The sequence below is a fragment of the Sardina pilchardus genome, chromosome 2 (assembly GCF_963854185.1).
Source record: "Sardina pilchardus chromosome 2, fSarPil1.1, whole genome shotgun sequence".
Taxonomy (NCBI): Eukaryota; Metazoa; Chordata; class Actinopteri; order Clupeiformes; family Clupeidae; genus Sardina; species Sardina pilchardus.
The window spans coordinates 18,628,882-18,649,556 of NC_084995.1; the positions used below are offsets into that span (position 1 = coordinate 18,628,882).

The following is a 20,675-nucleotide window of genomic DNA, read 5'->3' on the forward strand; positions in this document are numbered from 1 at the left end:
GTGACTGTCATAAAAGACGCGCGCAGCTGGAATTTCTTAGACAGAAAGTCCACAGCGCTCCATGGGCAAAGCATTACGATCAGAACACGCAACTAGACCTGTGAGGGAGAGTTCTGATGGTTGAAAAATGATATGCATCGTTGACAGCCTTTAAGAAGTCTACTGTACATTCCACCTTGGACTCCTCAAAGACAACCTATTCCCTGTGTTAAGGGCTTGCAGCACAGCAGATCTCCAGGACTCCACTTTAATTACTGCCATGTATCGAGTGCTGGAATCTCAGACCAGACGTTGAGACCAGGCCAGGCTACTGATCTTAGACAACCTTAAACATGCTGTTGTTTTTATGTCTGATCTATTGTTAAACTACACTTTGGCCTCCATTCGAGTTGAGTCACATGAGTCACTTGAACCCATGAGTGGCTTTTTCAACTTCTCAGAGATACATATCTGTCTGAAAATGTTACTGAAAACAAACACTGATTAAATTTCCATAGGCCTCAGTGTCAGAGGTCTATAAAAGTTCAACATTGTTTTCCAACATTAAGTACAAACAATACTTCTATAGGAAATCATTTGTATTGTTAGGAATAAATTACATTAGTCAATTTAGCAAAATGCTGATATCTAGGCTATGAAAGGTCAAACAGCCTTTGCTGCTGTAGACAAAATATCCTTTGTAATTTAAATTGTATGTTAGGACCAAAGACCTCATATTTTCACTACGCCAAGGACACCATTCCTTTTGGACACATATTCTGACTTTTTTTGAAGCCTTTAGTTAGCGTGTGGAATTCCTACTTTAAAAAGAGTCTGGAGAGTATCTTTTTGACTTTTGAATAGTACTGCAGAACTATGCCAAGCTAGCAGAACTGTGTTATGTGGACAAAATTGAAATGGCAAAAACAAGGAATATGATCAGTTTTACGCATTTTGCATTGTGCAGCCTATGTTCTCCCTATATCGATGCTCTATCTTGCATATTACCGTAGTTTATTGTAGCCACAAAATGAGGCATTCAACAATTAGTCCACAAAATGAAAAATGTTCTGTGATTAATGATCACAAGGATACTGTTTTGTTCAAGTATAGGGAAGAATGGGCTCTCTTCAATACTCACTAATTTGTGTTTTTCATGGATAGAGTAATATGGTATTGCAGGGTTTTATATTAAAGCAACACTTAAGAGTTTTTAGTACCTTAAAATAATGTTTCCAAAATCATTTCAGTGTTTAATCAACTTGTAACAGGGTAAACGGTAGGCTACTTACGCATTCACTTCGCGGCCCTTTATCGCCTGTAACCACACTATGTAAGTTTACCAGATCGGGTAGCGGATCTGTAGTTAGATGGAATGAGACATATTTTTTTTTTTACAAATTTGACTTCTTGCCATGTTGCAATACATCATACTTTCATAAAATCATGCAACATACTCTAACTTCTGTGGACATTGTAATTTGCTGGATACAAATAGCGACTGTTACTTTAAATAAATGTAGGCCTATAGCACATAAGTTGTCCAGTGAAAAGGCCTGTTAGATGTGGCACCCAATTAGCTTGTTGTTGTGTGTAACTAATTCCACATAAACTACACACTATGTTTACATACCACCATTTAAAGGCAGGGTTCACACTAACACACAGCATGGTTTTTTTAACAACAACAACAACAAAGTTTTTTTAAAGTAAGGGTTGAAATTCTTACGGCTTATTCGTGTGTGGAATATGTTACAGTTTTTGCCTATTGCTTACACACTAAAATCAAATGCTTACACCAAAGCCTCAATACCTAAAGTTCTTGTATTATACTTTACACACAGTGTAACCATAGCTTAAACACATTCTCTGCTTTGCACATTGTTTGCAATTCTGCAAAACACTTTTTGCGTAACACTACACACATTTTCTTTCTGCAAAACACTTTTTGCGAAACACTACACACATTTTCTTTCTGCAAAACACTTTTTGCAGAACACTACACACTTTTTCTTACATTAAACACTTTGTGCAAATACAAAATCCCCTGGTATCATTGGGAAAACACTTTGCTCAAAATGCTAAACTCATCTGGCAATTGCAAGCACTTACTTATACACCTGAAAACACGTGCACAGAAAACATAACACCAATCGGTCTGAACCTTAGCACTACAAATAGGCCTCAGGTAAGCCATTTTGAGAACTATGGGTGCCTCTCAACATCTCTCCTCGATCCTCGATGCTTGATCCTCGAGGGGCGTTCCCACTGATCTATAACTAGCACTGGATAGACTATCCCATTGTTGTCACCCCATCATTCTTTATCTAGATCAGTGAGGATGAGGATCGAGGAAGGAAGGGAGGGTGTATACAGTAAAAAAACAAATGAGAGGCACCCAATGAGAGTAAGAAGTATAGGAGGACAAGGAGAGAGAGCTGTCGGACGTGGAAGAGGACAAAGACAAGGACCAGTGCAGAGATGTGTCTCAGATGACATCAGGGCTGCTCTGGTCTGAGATTGGTTCAACAACCAACAATTTCATATATCAAAAGTTGTATACCTGCCCCCTTACAGCCCATTTCTAAATGCAATTGAGGAATTACAGTATTTTCTGCATGGCAGTGGAAAGTTCCTGTGAAGACATTGGGGATCCACCCCCCCCCCCCCCCCCCCCCAGCCCCCACCACATACACATTACAGTAACCTGCACATACTGTTTACACACTCACATGCACATACACACTCAAAGACACACACACACACACACACACACACACACACACACACACACACACACACACACACACACACACACACACACACACACACACACACAAAACAAATATGTATGTTGGGTTTTTTTTCAATCGCAAACGATCCAGTAATCGTTTTTTGTCTTTTGTTTTGTTGCTATATTTGATGTTTCTATTTCTCTTTATTTCTGTAAGAATGTTAGTTTTTTGTAAAAACTCTTGATTGATTGCAACTTTTGAGTTTTACAGAAGATGAGGTCTGAGAAAATGACCAAAAAAGATTTTAAAAGAAAATACAAAGACGGCAGTGTTTCATGTAAAGCACATCAGTGTGCTACTGGTGATATGTAGGATAATTCAAATGGTGCTTGTGTGTTTAGTTTTGTTGCAAGAATTTAGTTTTTAGAAAGGAGTGTTATGTTTTGATTGCAGTGTTTCATTTTGGCATAGATGTGAGTTGTTTATCCCCAAGTGCTATGTCTTATATAGCTGTGTGTAGAGTTTTGACATAATGAGCCAAATGCTGCAAAACGTGTGTAAGCAATAGGCAAAAACTGTAACTGAAGTTTCTTGACCGCAGCACCCACTTGTACACCACATGTAATCTTCCAGGCGTTCACTGCCATCTGGTGGCACAGCTAGGAACTCCACTTTTCATACCTTCCTCTAGTCATTACGGGTTTATTGTACCATTTAATCACAGGGATCTAGCAGACTCAAAGCAATCTAATGTGCTAACTTCTAATTTGCATAGGGTATAATACAAGCAAGGTTGATGGAAACAAGTTAGAATTTCAATATATAAACCATAGTGTTCAAAAATGGCATTGTGATTCATTTTTTCATCTCAACTTCTTGTAATCTTTTACAAATTTGTTTAGATTTCTTAGCCAACTCACTGTTACATCCCTAATTGTGAACCCTTAACTGTTTCCAATTCATCACTCACCCTCAAAGGGGTACTCACTACACTATGCAAGATTTTCACCCAAGGCAATTTCATGGTAAACAAGCTTTTAATGTAAGTGAATCATTCACCTAGCATTGCTATATAAAGCATAGTCGTAGCGAGTCCCTACAGAAAAAAACATCCATGCAACTTCCAAGAGCAGTGTCCCGCCAAATCTCGCGAGGATCGTGAAACATCACCCATCATAAATACATTGTGACTCAAGAGTCTAGAGCTCTAGAGTCGTCAAAAATACCTAAACCTGCATAGTGTTGCTTTAACTCCTTGCAGTAAATGGAAAAGGCAATATGATTGCCCTGAGGAAGACTCAGTAGCCTAGAGTCGAAACGCGTAGTAGGCGCTTTCTTTATCCAATGAAATAAAGGATTTTTAATGTTCACTCAATCGGTGTGCCTCGGACCTCTGACAGCCTTCTACAAACTTTATCACCAAGAAATTTACATACAGGACAGTCGCAGTTTGTTTAAATTCCATTTTTGTCCGTTGCCAAAGAGCACCTGATTTTTTCTTTACCGTAATTTCCCGACTATTAGCCGCAGCTTATACATTGATTTTGCAAAATTTCTTCACAACTATAAGGTTAATACAGGGGGGCAGTTAATATGGTGTTAATGTGGTTTTGTTTCTTTTAACTAGCATAAAACACTGTCCTGCAGCTTATAGCCTACACAATTAGGGTTGCAAAGGGGCGGAAAATTTCCGGTAAATTTCCGGAAACTTTCTGGAAATTTCCCATGGGAAGTTAAGCTGGGGAATTTTGGAAATATTCAAAATTGGAAACTTTTAGAGAATTAATGGGAATTTACGGGAATTTTGTTTTTTTACTAGCAGCTTACATTAGCTAGCCAAGACTGCCGTGAACACTGACTGACCTCGACTTGTTACAAAAATGTTTAATGAATTTATTTTAATCCTCGGTTGGCCAAAAAATACCGACATTACATACATGTATGACCCCAAACCTCACAGATTGTGATTATTTTAAAAGTGCCAAGCTAAATCAGACCAGTAATATGACCATATGATTATTAACCATCCCATTAGAGCTTATGCAAAATCATGTTCTTCCATTTGCATGAGGACAACAGTGATGACACGCCAAGAACTGGGCGACTCTGTTCGCAAACTTCCCCCAGTTTCCCACCAGTTATTCCCACGAGATAACGTTTGCAATCACCGGGAAAATTAGGTTTCCTATATGTCTAGAAGCCTATTTGATTGTTGTGTGCATGTAATTGACCTGTGTGCAGGGTAGAAATTCAACTGAATTTGCATTAAATCAGGGTTTTTTCTAACTACATTAAGGTCTCTGTTATATACTAACTTGCCAGATACAAAATGTCCAGTTTATTCCCATTAATTCCCGTTAATTCCCGTATATTCCCATTAATTCCCATGGAAAGTTTCCAACTTTGAAAATTCCCGGAATTTTGCAACCCTATACACAATGCAGCTTATATGCGGGAAATTACTGTAATTACGTGACACAACAGAGCACTCTCCCGCTCTCTCTCTATCCCCATTTTAAAATATGTTGGATGGAAGCACAGCTAGTTTCACCCAATCGACATCTTGTCTAATGGTAATTAGAAAGTTCTCTGGATGTTCAGTGTACAGCTCAACTGAACGGAAATAATTTAGACTAAGCCAAACTACACCAAAGTCAACTCACCCATGGCATCCCCTTTTATTAAAAGTGTCAACTGTAAAAGACCACACAACATTAACAAACAACTTATTTCGATCACTCTCAGTAGCTCTTGGTAGTTTCGTACGCATCGGGGAAGGGGAGAGACATATGTCCAGAGCCCATGACCAGAGGCAGGATCCCTGCATTCGGCACAACATTCCAGGACAGCGTGAGGGTGATGTTCTTGTTGGACCTGTCACAAGAGTCACACAAATATGTCCACATGAGGAAAGCAGAAAAACGTAAGGACAGAGTGACAAAGGCAGGCCTACATTGCTCCATGCAAAATAATAATAATAAGAAGAAGATTATTCAATGACTATTTTGCTTAAAGCAACACAAAAGAAGATTTTCAGGGTCCCCCTAAGAAGCGTAATAATAAATGAACTCATCACTATAATACATCTGCGGAGGCAGTGCTCCAACCTGTGGGGTATACTACAAAGCATGCTGAACATACCCAGGCTATCTTTGGATAACTTTGACCGACAAACAAAAACTCGCAAATACAGTTAAATGGTCACTTACAAGTCAATTTGTTCCCATGCAAAGGGAATATTGCGTCATTTTACTTGATACAAAATGGATAGATCTAGAGCGGTGTATTTCACCTAAGAGGAACAGGTTATAATAAGAAAAAAAACTCCTATGAGGAGTTCAAGCAGCAGATCACTGCAAGGGGCAACAAAGTTGTGCATAATAAGGCTAGAAAGGCATGCTGGTTGAAAATAGCACATTGTGTAAATTCGCAAGTGAAAAGATTGTCTGAAAAATAAATATGGCACAGGCTGAATTGTTTGCCATCAATCCCAAAAGAGTGCAAAAGCAATGTTCAACCCAATTTATTTTATTCTATAATTCAGAAAATTCCCTTTAACTACACCCTATGCATATATTTACAGCGTTGAGAACATGGGCTCAAGTCAGAAATGAGCTCAAAAATATGATTCACTCTGGCACTGCAGGTCACTGTAGCCTGTAGCCTGTCACACAGACACACTGCACAACAGTAAGTACATGGCTTCTTTTTGTGGCATTGCCTACATAAGGTCAAACAAGGATGATCAAATAGCAAATACCCTCTGATGAGAACCTCTCTCATAAAGAACATTCTCAAGCAATGTCAAGGGGTCTACAGGAATACCCACAAAAGGTGTCAAAGAAAGGGCTAGGAAGCAGAGCTTGCTTAGTGCTTTAAGTAGCGATCTAACCCAAAAGTCTAAGCTGATAACCTCCTCCCAACCAGGTTTGGTTGGCAACATTATAAGAAACCATGGTGATACAGCGACGCTTCAACAGAGCCACTTTCGGGTCACATCATACCCTGGCTTTGAGCGCAACATACCTTACAAACCCACTAACCGAGGTTTGTAGAATACCCCAACAAACACAGCAAACCTACTTAGTCTGTATAGAAGCAATACAACCTGCTAAGAGTGCAGTAGAAGTGCTGTTCGCCCTATTAAGAGTTTACAATCAAAATTATTTTGGAAACGGTAAAGGAAAGGTAAACAAAACTTTTTAGGGCCCCTCTAAGACTTATTGTCAGATGATTATGCCACAGAGGAATAAACAGAGCATCACAATGAGTAATAATAATAATAATAATGATAATAATAATAATAATAATAAATGCATACCTAAGACCATTTCCATCATCAAAGAAGAAATATTTGGATTTGGTTTCCCTCAGCCTCAGTTTGGTGCTCTCACCCCTCTGGACTATTTTGTCCCAAAGGACGACCTGGTTAAGGGCCTGAAGGGAAACACAATACAACACGACATTGGCACTGACATCATGCATAGAAATGATGTATTACTGTATCACTTGCTCCAAGTTATTCAAGGAAGTGGAGGCACGCTGTGGAGCAGTGTGTGTGTGTGTGTTTATTGTGTCTGTCTTTGTGTGTGTGTGTGTGTGTGTGTGTGTGTGTGTGTGTGAGAGAGAGGGAGTGAGAGAGTGAGAGTGAGATTGTTTGTGTGTTGGTCTACTTATGTCCACCTTGTGTATATTATGTGGATGGAACATGAAGAGTTCAGATCATCCCCAAAAATACTTTGAATACCATCTCTGATGCACTAAATTAAATCATGTTCACTACCAAATACATGCAATGCTGGTGAGTAGACCTACATAATCTAAATAAATGTAATGACTTTATGGCAATTGCATTCATGACTTTTTTTTTACGCACAGCCTGAGTGGTCAAAAAGGTGCTATTATCAGTTATTAATTTAATGTGTGTGGAGTATGTAAACTAGACAAAACAAATGCATTAAAAAAAACACAGAAATGATACATAGCAGTTAGTGACTGTGAGCGAAACTTACATTATTCCTAGTAGCATACTCTGCTGAAAGGTACAGGAAGAGCTGCTTTACGTTCCAATCAAATATTGGCTGCAAATGTGATTTGCATTAAGGAAAACATGAACACAAAATGCTGGCAATAATAATCAATCAATCATTCAATCAACCAATATCATCATTGATGATTGAGATGATTTTGTGAAGTGACCTTGGGTGTCATGAAAGGCACTTTAAATAAAATGTATCATCATCATCATCATCATCATCATCATCACTAAAACAAGTTCCACCGAGTAAAAAGATATCAGCATGGACGTCGAATGTGATGAAGCCCAGATCACTTCTCTCCCTGGGCCCAGTGAAGTCGTCTACATTCTTCCTGCGATATAAGAGACCAAAACGGTATGATCAGGAAAAACAAATGCATGAGTCAAGTGTATGTGTTTGACAAAGCCCACACATTCATAGACAGGGATGGAAATCAGTCAAACTCAACACCTACAAAATAATCACTTTAGGTCCTAATTTAAAAGGCGGAGAGATTGCAAAGCGTCAACAATCACAAGTTCTAGTCACTAGTGTATGAACACCGTATTGCATCTCATTGGATGTGAGAATTGAGCAAACTCATCTGTTGCACTTCCACCAATCAATGGTGTTGAACTAGCAAATTGATTATATAGAAATTGATTTTACCTACTTTTTAGCTTTAGCTAAACGTGAGACTTAACACTTTGCCCCTCAAATTAGGATCCCAGGTGTGCGAGATCTATCTAATTTCAATCAGTCCATCCAAGAAAGAATAGTGATAGCCTACTGTAAAAGTCTACAATGCATCAAAACATCTTAGTAGTCAAGCATATGCGTAGACCAGGCCATGATTCCCAGTAGCAGCTAGGCATTTAGTGGCAAACCTAGGCAAGATAACCAAGAGGAAGATAACCAAGAGGGGCTTCTATCTCCAAACCAAAGCAAGCCAAAGGGCTCTTCTATTCATGGGTTTCATCAGGTCCCTTTCCACAGCTAGGTTAATCAAGCACCTGCATGCAAGTCTGCATTCATAATAGGTGTTTGATTTCATACACCTGTGGAAATGGACACGATGAAACCCATGGATTAATTTACCACTTCTGTTGGGTTCATTTAACCATATCTGCCACTTAACCACCTATTTGGAATACACCCAAGACCAGTCGCTGGAAGCTCTAGTCTAAACATTACAAATCTCTCATAACAAAATACCCTAGGCCTGTAATTGTTCAAGCAAAACGTCTACTAAGCCATCAGCGCTGATTTTGGCGGAGGTATAATAAACATCTACATAATATGCCAGTAGGTGGCTGATCTGATCTCTGGCATGTGAGAGGTACAACTTTGGCGCTCATACACTTCACCTGGGTTGAATGTTGCGCACCGTTATGCATGACGTGCAGCGTTTCCATTGGACGGTTTTGAGCTACCGCTAAATCTTGCAGAAATGTACCAACCATTCCCTTTAAATGCCAATTGGACTCTCGTCAGCAATTAATCAAGGGTTATAATTTCTTTATGAGGGGAAAAAGATACATAATCTGTTTCACCTCCAAACGGACAAATGCATACAGGTTCAGTAGCCTACTCTCATTGAAAACAGGAAGCCAGTTTTACCATATGCTGGACATATGATCAATATCCAGAAAATAACATCTAGAAAATAACTGTAAAAATAATCAATGCGTTGAATAAATGTACGGCTTTCTAACTATAAGCACGTATGTATTGCATTAGCACAGGTTGTATAGTTTTAAGACACTTACAGCATTACTTTCGAGACGTGGATATCCACCGGTATGCTTCTGTCTTTGAATGCAGTCGTGATGAAACAACCAAACGTAAGTGCGGCCATCACACTCAGCGAGAAGGCGAAAAGGGAATTTGCCCTTGAAAGTACCGTATTCATCTTTCAGGTGTGCACTTGATAGAGGAGATAAATAAGAATTTTAAAGTGAGCTCATCCAACTGTGTGCGAAAGGCTTAACAGGAAGTTGGCATGATATTTGAAGATAGGAAGTTGATGTTCTTCCTGGTCGTTTACAATGTCGTTTACATTGCCATCTACTGGCATGGGGATGATATTGCGTGCCATTTTTTAGGGCAATGATGTACATTTTTCATACATAGATACTAAAAGTGAAGGCCACTTTTAGTGGGTTTCACAATCATTTCCTTTCTTATTCAAAAGCCCTGAAAGTTAAGAATTCTAAGAATCAACTCTGGAACAGAGTAAAATAATCTGATTTACTCTCCAAGCCCTATTTGTGTGTTTTTTCTTTTTTCTTTTGTTTGTTCTGAATGTTTAGCCTATTGCACCTTTTATATTGTAGCTTACATGGATTTGGACAATAAGTCTGAGATTCTTTCTCGGAGATTAACTTAAATTGTACAAAAGCACTCACATACTGGTCTGGGACATGCATATAGGCTACATTAAAAAAAATAGCTGTCATTGCTGTTATGGTTTGATGTACTGTAAGAACAAATGAATCGCTAGACCCAATAGAGGCACCTTTTCTGTATCAGAAGAACCAGTTCATATTCAGGAAATACAATATTTTGGACATGGGAAACTGCATTGTTCTACCTTTTCCATAGGGCATTTTACAAAACACACACCTTGGTAAATAATGGTCTAAAGTAATATTTTGTTCTATATTGATGTAGGGCCTACTTTTGCACACAGCTTCACAAGACCTGGTGCTAGGGCTCTGTTGTGTTCCAAGTGACCTGAGGGCTGAAATGTGGCCTATTTAGAGATGCTTGTTATCCGGCAGAAAGAAGAAACAATATTCCTCTTAAGACATCAAACATTTGATTATAGGCCAAACTAGGTGGGAACAGTGGCCTCTGAAACAGGTGCTTTCAGGCAAAAACTTAAAAATTGGTATTGAGAGCCAATGAGTTAATATGATAAGGTCTAGATATTCTAACTGAAGGTTGGTATCAGATAGACAAGCTAAAGTTGGCAAAAAATTATCCATTCTAACTGAAGGCTGTTCAATCCATAACTGCAGCAAGCTGGATTTATCACAGCATAATAAACCCACCTTGATTTTACCAGAAGTCTATGAACTAATGTGCATCCTGTTAAATATTCACATACATCCAGTGTTTGTGTATTTGAATTGAATAGAAAGCTATACTGCCCACGCAACTTTATATCAAAGCAACAAATGCCGCATAGACCTATTCCACCACTGTGACAAAGCCCACAACTATGCTTTGTCCAAGTGGCCCATTTTCCTGCAGCTGCCTTATCAAGCCCCTGCTCTTCGCCCAGCTGCTGAGGGGAATTTCTGTGTCACAGTGGCATATGATCCCCGTCAACACGTTGCCGGGCCCCCTCATTCCAAAACATTGGTGGAGCAGCAACAGAAACAGTGACTGTCGCTACAGCAATGACTGAGTTTCTGGAGAGCCGGCCGTTCGGTTTGCACTACACCAATGTCTACCTCTCCATATTTGCTCTGTTCTGCTTCAAGCTCTTCATCAAGATCAGCTTGAATATTCTCACACATTTCTATGTTGTCCGAGGAAATCGAAAGGAGGCTGCACGAATTGCTGCCGAGTTCTATGATTTTGGTCAAGGACACCGTGAGTAGAACGTTCTATCTTCACTTCATGTATCATGTCTGTTTTTGAGTGTTGGGAGATGGATGTAACTTCCAGTATCTCTTTTGTAAACAAAGCAGGATAGGTCGACCTCACAGATACAATATGCCACTGTGTTTGAGAGCAATCCCTGCACATTTGTCTCTCTGGCCCTGTGGTTATATGGATTGTTTGGATGGATTTACGGTCAGTTATAACAGTTACAGTGTGTGTTATTGACTGGGGAATGCAGCCCTGAAATCAGACAATGACCTACTGTAAGCATTTGAGGCTTACAAATTCTGGATGCTTTCATCACCTTTACTGGGCTCTTCACATGCATATTTAGTTTACCATACTATGGACAAGGTGAGGTTACTAAATAGTCTATTGTTAACAACTGAGTCAAGACTATGCATTGTAGGCTAGGGAGACAGATGACTTGAAAGTCTCAGACAATATTAGGTGGTGATGTGTTGATACCAGGGTTAAGTCCATTGATTATCAAGTGAAATCACCACCATGTCATCAAGAAAACTTTCATTGACTCATAGACAATATTACATTATAATCAAAACCGCTTGACACACACAGGTGAAGCACATTTGTCTATGAAATTATGACAGATGAACCTTTCAACTAAAGCATTCTCATAACTATGTGGCTGGATATAATTATTTGACATTCCATGAGAGTCTGAGGGTTACAGATGTAGCCAAAGAGGTAGGATATGTTACTGTAACTGGTAAAAAAATGTTTCTTAACCAAAGATGTAATTTAAAGGGTAAAGATGTATAGCAGCATTCTTCATTCAGAAAAAATAGCAAATTCTTAGAATAATTTAAGATAACAAGTTGCCGATGATTTAGCCAGAATGTCTTTAGAACTAGGCTATTTAGAGCTGTATGATTCTTGTACTAGCAAGAATCATTTACATATTTTGACTATAATTAGGTCTGCCTTCTATGCAATTAATTTGTAGGCAGGCTATGTCTATCTATCAACTGCTATGGCTATCTCTGGCAACATTAATGTAGCCTATTCTAAATGGTTGACTACATAGGCTAAGAGATCAGCAGTCACGTTTTAGTGAATGTGATTTTTTTTAAATCATGGAGTGAGCTAGCCTAGGTACAGCTCTCTTCTGGCTTATATGGCTACTGTATGGATGAAAACAATCTGCGTCATGCACGTGGTTAAAAGGGGCGGGATCGGAGAAGGTGGTGGATGACATTGTAGCATAACATTTCCTCAGAATGCGAGTCGAATCCTTATGAATTTAAACATCAGTTCTTTTGTGCAGCACAAATATCGTTCATGAAGCGCCGAGTCAAACAGACTCATAAGTTGTGATAAAAATAGCTCGGTGCCATGCTATCCTCTCCCCTAACCCCTCCCAGTAGAGGTTCCCTGTCGTCCGCTGCTGCTCGTGTCCACCGAGGAACCGGGGACAGTGTATAACAACAACAAGCGGGGTTAGCCAATCAGAACTAGGACCAGTTTGGCTCACGCTCCCTGGCACTGCGGGCTGTGTAGATCTGATGCAAACATGCCTGAAGTTCCTGCACGGGAAGGCGAGCTCACCGAAAAGATACCAAAGAAAAGGTCATTAGAGGATATATATGATTATCATCCCAAAAAGAGAGCGTGCTGGGGAATTTTAACTAGTCAAGGTGAGTGATTATTCACTGCCCGTCAAACTTTAGCCTATCCCATCACGTGCATCATGTTGTCACCCAGCTGTAGAGGTGGTCAAGGGTAGCAATAATGGACTAGAATGAAGCCTTAGTATAATGATTGCAATATCGCATTATTGTGAATTTAACATTTAGTTTTGATGCCAGACACTCGGCAATGGGCATGACATAACATTGTAGCAATTCAGTTGGCTATATTTTATTTGCATGGGTGGTTCACACTGAATTGTGCTTCACTCGTTTGGTACTGAAATACTTGGCAGATGTGAATTCAATGTAATGAATATGCAGCCTAAATACCACATCATATACCACACCACACCAATAGGCTTTAATTATGAGGATATATTTTAGATGTATTTACTTATGTATGTATGTATGTATGTATGTATGTAGGCCTATGTATGTATTTATTATTGTTGGTAGGCTATCATTATTGCTGTCTAAGTGGTAGTAGAACCTTTGAGAACCTTTGAATAGGCTACAACTGTGGGGTGAGACAACAATGGTTGTGGTCCTATGGTCTTACTACATACAGTGGCAGTAGTAGTAGTAGTAGTAGTCACTGCATTAGGAGTAACACCTAAGCAGAGGATCAGGTTGTCATTGACTTTGTGACTTGCTAATCTCACACTGTTTTCAGGACACTTACAGTGTAACCTCTGAGTCACATGTCTGTCACATGAGTCACATTGGTTAATGTCTTAAAGAGGCTTAATCATGATTAGTCAAATCTCCAAGACGTTCTGTTTGGATGCTTTGGAGATAAGGCATTATATCAATCTCCAAGATTGTGTTGAGAAGGTTGGTCCTTGCAGCTTTTTTGGATTCTCCCAAATCTATTTTGGATTGCGTGTCAGTGATATTTGAACTGCCACCGGCTTTATGGGCCATGTTAGGTAAAATGACATAACAGCATGCATGTTGAAGGCCCCTTCTAGAGGAGTGCTATACCAGCTACAACTCATGCACTGAACTGGATTGTCTGACAGGTTGGGCTGTTCCAATACTTTTTGCCACCATTTGCTAAACACAGCACTTTATCAGGTTGGTGAGATTTTTATATGGTGTAAAAGGGCGTAGTATTGCAGTGCTGTATCAGTAACGCATGCTTTAGTGTTCCCTGACGGCGTCAGCCGTTAGATTTGAGCTAGTTTCGCAAAGGATTATGGGAGTGCTGCTGCTGTCTGCTGGAATCCCTGATGAGGTCACTCAGGCAGTTAGTGCTTGTAATATTCATGAGGGACTGCATTCAGTCTTCTTGAATAGACTGCCCGCTGAAGAGCAGTACCAGGCAACCAGTAAAAGGCCCTCTTGTTGCCACCAGTGTTGTCTTTATGTGGTGCACGAATCAAAATGGCAATACTGCTAGTAAGATAGGCCAGCTATATTAGAGTGGGGTATGTGGTAGATTTTTTTTATCCATGACAGTTAAGGCCTTGTTTTTATTATTTTAAATTCACTTAAGCGAAAGTGAAACAGACTGGCGCCGGGAGGTTATCTTACTGTTTTATTTATTTATTCATCGTTCATTTTCAAATCTGGCTGTTGGCAATTATGGCCCTTAGCTTCAGGGCTCGACAGGTGACTGGCCTCCTCTTGTTCACAGGCCATGTCGTACACGTATCAGTGGCTAGATGTTCCATGGGGAGACGGGGACTTGGGTACGTACCGTTCGGCACAGACACCTCGGTTGTGGGCAGCTGTACTTTGGGAGAGTGTCAGTGTGTGTGTGTGTGTGTGTGTGTGTGTGTACTGGTGTCTGTCTTAGGCTGGCAGTGGTATGTGTCCCTGGTAGCAGACAGATTTGGGTGAGCAGGGGATATATATAGCTGCTCTGGTGAGGAATGCTGTAACAACTGCAGCAGTGCAAGCCCCAAATGCACAACAACACTACAACCAAGGAGGAGTTTTTACTCACAGGTAGTTACCAACAGGAAAGGCGAGTGTGACAGCATGCATCCACATATGAACACTGATAGACAGCAAACTAACAAAACAAAACTGAACAGGTGAATGGCTGAAACAAGGTGGCGGTAGGCTGGGTAAACCCTGCCTGATGTGCCGGCGATTTGGATTTCGTTTCGCCATGCAGCTCAGGCTGGAAACCTGCACATCTATCTCTCCTGCTTCCTGTCCACATCTTCTGGGTCCAATCACAAACTAGCTTATCCAAAAGGGGCACCGGGATCGTTGGTCTGATTGGTTTAGGAACTGTCCAAAAGTTTACAGAGTCATATGAACTATGCCCATTGATCACGCCTCTTGTGCAGTAGAAATAAAGCGCAGACTCCCCAGTATGGTGATAGCCAGACTAAGGTGGAGATGAAATCAGTGCAGACAATGGCCAGGCTGATAAACAGAGAAGGTGATCAGATAATAAGATAATGAACAGAATCTGGTGAAGTGCAGAGACGTTGTTCTGTTGCCATCAAATATGGATGTTTTATATACAGGGTATTTTTACAGGATTTATCCCACATATTCAATAAACATAAACCTACAATTATTCAGCGCTTTTCAAACAAAACATTGTCGTCATAGCTGTTGAAAATATGTGAGCAGTGGTACCTCTGGACTACTTTACATTTGGTAATTTGGACAATGAGGGACTGTTATCTGTGATCACACACATTTACTCTCTCTCTCTCACACACACGCACACACACACACACACACGCACACACACACACACACACACACACACACTTATCACTTATTCTTATGCTGGTAACATTAGCATTTACATATAATAGTCTTCTTTTATTGCTACAATGGGAGCTGAAACACTCTCGGACTCTCCTTATACATGAAGTATAATGAAGTGCAGCAATACATACATGATTGAGTCTTGAATGCATCTTGAATGTGTTATTGTTGCAGCAGTTTGCAAGTTCAGTTGTGTGTAGTATCTGAATAAATTGTTGATTTGTGTATGTCTGTGTGTGTGTGTGTGTGTGTGTGTGTGTGTGTGTGTGTGTGTCTGTGTGTGTCTGTGTGTGTGTGTGCTTTGTAGGTTCCTGGGCTGACCGTTCCCCTCTCCATGAGGCAGCATGTCAGGGTCGTCTGCTGGCTCTCAGGACTCTCATCTCACAGGTACTCACACACCTGGTCACACCTGGTCCTTTACACATCAGCAAGGGGGGGGGGGGGCAAAACAAACATACACATGCAGTCACAGGGACACCAATTATAATGAATGCTGTGTTTTTTCACCTAAGGGTTACAGTGCAAACATCATCACCATTGATCATGTGACTCCACTGCATGAGGCCTGCCTGGGAGACCATGTTGCCTGTGCCAGGATACTCATTCAGGCTGGTGCAAATGTAAGTCATTCTTATGTGAAGCCTGACTGATGCTAAAGTTGTATGGTTTAATGCCGGTTTACCAGTATGGCTATATCAGACATAAGTCTATTGCTGTATACAGTATGTGTAACTAAAGCATTTGTAGTCCTGAGTTATATTATTATTTATTATGTATTAATAATAACAATGTTATTATTTGGGAATGATCAATTGTCTATTTATACATTTAAATGAATAACAATACATTTATTTGCTTTCTTTTTGCTTGCTATCTCTAAATATAGATGATGTAAACACTCTTATTTGCTCAGCAGATGCCTGTTTTCAAAGAGATAAGGTTAGATACACATTATAGTTCAGACTTTACCCAGCTACTGGAACATTGAAAAATAAACACATGAGTGAGGTATAGGAACCAAAACATTTCCTTCAGCAAGGTTCCTGGAAGTGCAGTGCCCTTTGGCTTCTACAAAGGAATACAATAGTGTTCAATGCTCTGTCTTCCTGCCAGGTGAATGCTACCACCATTGATGGAGTCACGCCATTGTTCAATGCCTGCTCGGCAGGCAGTTCATCGTGTGTTGAAGTTCTCCTGGAACACGGAGCCAAGCCCCAGTCTGAAGCATGCCAGCCGTCACCTATCCATGAAGCAACAAGTAAAGGTAAACTCACCTGTACAAACATTAATCATGGCTTACAGAAAGTCATTTACAAGTGCCACAGTAATATGATGTTATAGTAATTAGGTAACAAGTGTCATTCTCTGGTGGTTTGGTGGTGTTTAGTGAGGTTTTCCCTTCACTGTAAAGTGCGTTGGGTGCCTTGATAAAGCACTTCATAAATGCAGGTTGATGTTGATTTGGTCTGAGGCTTTAAACTTTGTGTAATAACTCAGTAATGTCTGCTGAAAATTGACTTTAGGTGTGTTTTTCTTATTTGAAAAGCTTCTTTAGTTCAAATATATGTTGCTTGAAGGCATGTCAGGTTGTCAAAATGTAGGCAATTTTCTCACCATATCAGTGTCTTCCCTGCCTGCGCCGCTGTTTGATTCAGTTAATAAAATGGAGGCGGATTGTGATTGTCTGTTTTCAGGGAAAGCAGCGTGTGTAGAAGCACTACTTGCGTGGGGCGCAGACGTAGACTATGAGATTCCACATCTGGGTACTCCTCTTTATATTGCCTGTGTCTCTCAGGAGCTTCAGTGTACACAAGCACTTCTAGATGGAGGTGAGTGAGCACAGTCATGACAAGTGTGACAGTGACGGCATGAAACAGTAGAGGTCAGACACTGTATGGAGTGACTGCAAAACCCCACAGCGCTTAAGAACAGAACATTAACTTTGCAAATGCCCTATGATCATAACTGAAAATAGAGGGAATTGCATGAATTTGTTATCTTAAGATACTATAAGATACTCTACAGGATACTATCGTATATTAATGTTAAAGTATACCAGTAAAATAGCTGGATCTGCTGTTTTATAAAATCATAAATAACTGATATCTGTTTAGGAGCGAATGTACAGAAAGGTCACTTCCTGGAGACCCCTTTACACGCTGCTGCGCAGAAGGACTGCACAGACGTCATTAAAGTCCTGCTGGAGTTTGGGGCCAACATCAACGCCAAAAACGTGGAGCTTAAGAGACCGGTGGAGACAGCGCCCCCTAGCAGCTTAGCGGAGGGCCTGCTGCTACTCTATGAAGGTATAGTGCTTTCCAGCAAGAGGCGATGTCCTGCACTGCGCTGTAATCAGTAATCTTGATGTGGGGCAACAAACGTCTTTGGCTGTGTGCTTACTGAGCAGGAATTGAACGTTTGACAGACATTTGGCAAACATTTGGTGACATTTGGTAACTGGGATCAGTCTTTCGTAATTGGTTTAAGCATATGATATTTCACATTTTCCCAGACAATAATCTTTTTCTATGTGGTAACTGCTGGGTTTTTTTCATGGTAGTGCACATTGGTATTGTTGTATTACTTCTTGACTCAATCATACTGTCTCAGATGTATATATTTATTTTAGTTTTTATGTCAACTCTACAGCAACGCCTCGCTCCCTGTTGCAGCTGTGTCGCCTGAGCATCCGAGACTACCTGGGCCGGTCCAGACTGCACCTCATTCCCCAGCTCAAGCTGCCCACACTCCTCAAGGGATTCCTGCAGTATAGATAGACTCACCCAGCGCCCTAATCATCACCCTTCCTCTTTTTGCCTTCTCTGTCTCCTTTCTCTCTCTCTCTCTCTCTCTCTCTCTCTCTCTCTCTCTCTCTCTCTCTCTCTCTTTCACACACACGCACACACACACACACACACTCACGCACGCACACACACACTCACTCACTCTGTATGTTTTCATGTGATCTCTCACAGTTTCTTTGACCTCCCAGTGGCCTACATATTTATTCTCTGTACTACTTGCCGTGGCACGGTGCATGTAACACTTCTCCACTCGAGTGTTGTCGGTTACTACTGTAAGTTCTATGTGCACTAAGTATGTTGATTGCTTTTCTCTGGGCATTAAAGGAGAAATCGGACGAGTTTTCACATAGATCTCCGTTTTTCGACATCATCGAGTACAGTTGTATGAAAAAACCCGGAAAACAATCGGTTTTACCTAGCTGGAGTTGCAATTTTCATGTATATATTGTTACACTTCATTATACTTCATGTATGTATCGTTACACTTCTGTACTTCATAAGAGAGTCAGAGTGTGTTTCAGCTCCCCTTGTAGTAATACAATAAGACAATTATATGTAAAATGCTAATGTTATCAGTGTTGACCTGATGTTGTAGCAGCTCGAGTTGCTACAGCCAGCAGCTAACACATTCAGGCAGCTACAGCACTACACTCATGTACATGGGAACTTGTGGATGGCTGTAGCAACTCGTGCTAGGTAAAACCGATTGTTTTCATTTCTTTTCGTACCAACAATACTTTGTGACCTCGAGAAACGGAGATCTATGTGAAAACTGAAAACCAGATTTGTTATGCCATCAATGAGGATCGATGAGGAAATGAAATTGTGCTGAAAGCATCATTTTAATTCAATACTCACTATGTGACAAGTAGAGAAGTAAGATTTACATAGAGACGCTCCCTACGCAGGAGTGAGAAAATTTTATTCAAAAACAGCTTCTGATCATATGTCTGTAATGTGCTCATTTTCATCATGGATATGTGAACTATAGAGCCATGTCCTAAAATCCTCCCTGAAAAACAAAATTACTCCTTTTGGCTAGTTTGTGTTTAGTGTTGACACTGATCATGAAGATTTGTGAGTTTTGACTATTTGTGATTGCCCCTTTAGGCACGCCTCAGTGTCCAGTTTCCAAGAGTCGACCAAGAGTAGACCAAATGTGGAACAAAACCTGTAATTGGGTTTTAACCCTAGGAAGATTTGGCCTAGAATAAATGAGTAAAAGAATTTATCTAAATGATTATTTTGGGCTTGAAACAGTTTATGATATGGTTAACAAGTTGTGGTATGGAAATATCTCAAATATAGGCCTACATGCTTACAGCCCACGCTAAGGCCAACTAATAGCATGATCTAAATTGGCAGAAATTATGATCTTACAGTATGTGTATCCTATTAATTTCTTGACACAGAATGACCCCAGCAGCCTCAGTTGTAATATATGTATGTATTTAAAATAACTGGAAATTGTGAAGTCTGTGTCAAATGTGAAGGGACAAAAAAATAAGGAAAGTGCTTGTTGTGCCAAGGACTGTGGGCATTGGTCCTCTCTGTCCCGTTGTCCTCCAAAACTACTGCAGTTCTACTCTACTGATCACTGATTTTGAGCCAGTCCCTAATGCACAGATGTCATTTCAGATGTGAACTGTTGTTGAATCTTATTTCTTGTCAGTCAACCATGAAAAGTATATTGTGTGTGTGTATAGTTTACATACATATCAGTGACATCCCGAGAAAGTCACTTTCATTTGTGTCAAATAAATGTTGACTGATGTTAAAGTGTGTATGTGTGTGTATCAAGGGAATAGCATATTTGAAACGTGGGGAATGAAAATGTACTTTGCCAAAATGGTAAAGATAGTTGTTGTACTGTATATCACACAATCATGGCAAACCTTCTCTGAGATGTTGGACCATAGAGCAGGCATGGCACTTACGACTGGTTGACTCCGCCGTCACACATCTCATGGAAAAGTAACCCCAAATAGATATGGAAATGCATACTGGAAATATTTATGATCCAGATATGGTAGGCTTAGCTTTAGTGTAAGCGACTTGTTCTTGCCTTCTGAACGACGAGGCAATTCTCAAAAGTATCACCAGAGGGCAGAGTAACATTTCTTCAGTGTACCG

At 40.2% G+C, this 20,675-nt stretch overlaps 2 protein-coding genes across 3 annotated transcripts; one reads left to right on the plus strand and one right to left on the minus strand.

Moving 5' to 3' along the window:
- Positions 1-5,368: 5,368 nt before the first annotated feature.
- spcs3 (signal peptidase complex subunit 3) lies at positions 5,369-9,740 on the minus strand. The gene is made up of 5 exons (XM_062520549.1): positions 9,502-9,740; positions 8,009-8,084; positions 7,727-7,801; positions 7,036-7,151; positions 5,369-5,588 (listed from the first exon to the last, which is right to left on the minus strand). Exons 1-5 carry the CDS (start codon positions 9,642-9,644, stop codon positions 5,456-5,458), a joined length of 543 nt encoding a protein of 180 aa, XP_062376533.1. The 5' UTR covers positions 9,645-9,740; the 3' UTR covers positions 5,369-5,455.
- Positions 9,741-12,665: 2,925 nt separating this feature from the next.
- Positions 12,666-20,321, plus strand: asb5b (ankyrin repeat and SOCS box containing 5b). 2 transcript variants are annotated; one of them, XM_062520551.1, is made up of 8 exons: positions 12,881-13,005; positions 14,639-14,693; positions 16,046-16,125; positions 16,251-16,358; positions 16,852-17,002; positions 17,433-17,567; positions 17,853-18,044; positions 18,388-20,321. In XM_062520551.1, exons 2-8 carry the CDS (start codon positions 14,642-14,644, stop codon positions 18,513-18,515), a joined length of 846 nt encoding a protein of 281 aa, XP_062376535.1. In that variant the 5' UTR covers positions 12,881-13,005; positions 14,639-14,641; the 3' UTR covers positions 18,516-20,321. The 2 variants fall into 2 exon arrangements, with proteins under 2 accessions (XP_062376534.1, XP_062376535.1); XM_062520550.1 differs by lacking the exon at positions 14,639-14,693 and having other exon boundaries at positions 12,666-13,005.
- Positions 20,322-20,675: the final 354 nt, after the last annotated feature.

Coding starts and splice junctions, on each gene's coding strand:
- spcs3 (XM_062520549.1), bottom strand. CDS start 9,644: ATGAATACGGTACTTTCAAGGGCAAATTCCCTTTTCGCCTTCTCGCTG. Junction 8,085..9,501: donor CACGTCTCGAAAGTAATGCT/GTAAGTGTCTTA, acceptor CTTATATCGCAG/GAAGAATGTAGACGACTTCA. Junction 7,802..8,008: donor CATTCGACGTCCATGCTGAT/ATCTTTTTACTC, acceptor TGCAAATCACAT/TTGCAGCCAATATTTGATTG.
- asb5b (XM_062520550.1), top strand. CDS start 12,882: ATGCCTGAAGTTCCTGCACGGGAAGGCGAGCTCACCGAAAAGATACCA. Junction 16,126..16,250: donor TCAGGACTCTCATCTCACAG/GTACTCACACAC, acceptor TTTTCACCTAAG/GGTTACAGTGCAAACATCAT. Junction 18,045..18,387: donor CCTGCTGCTACTCTATGAAG/GTATAGTGCTTT, acceptor TCAACTCTACAG/CAACGCCTCGCTCCCTGTTG.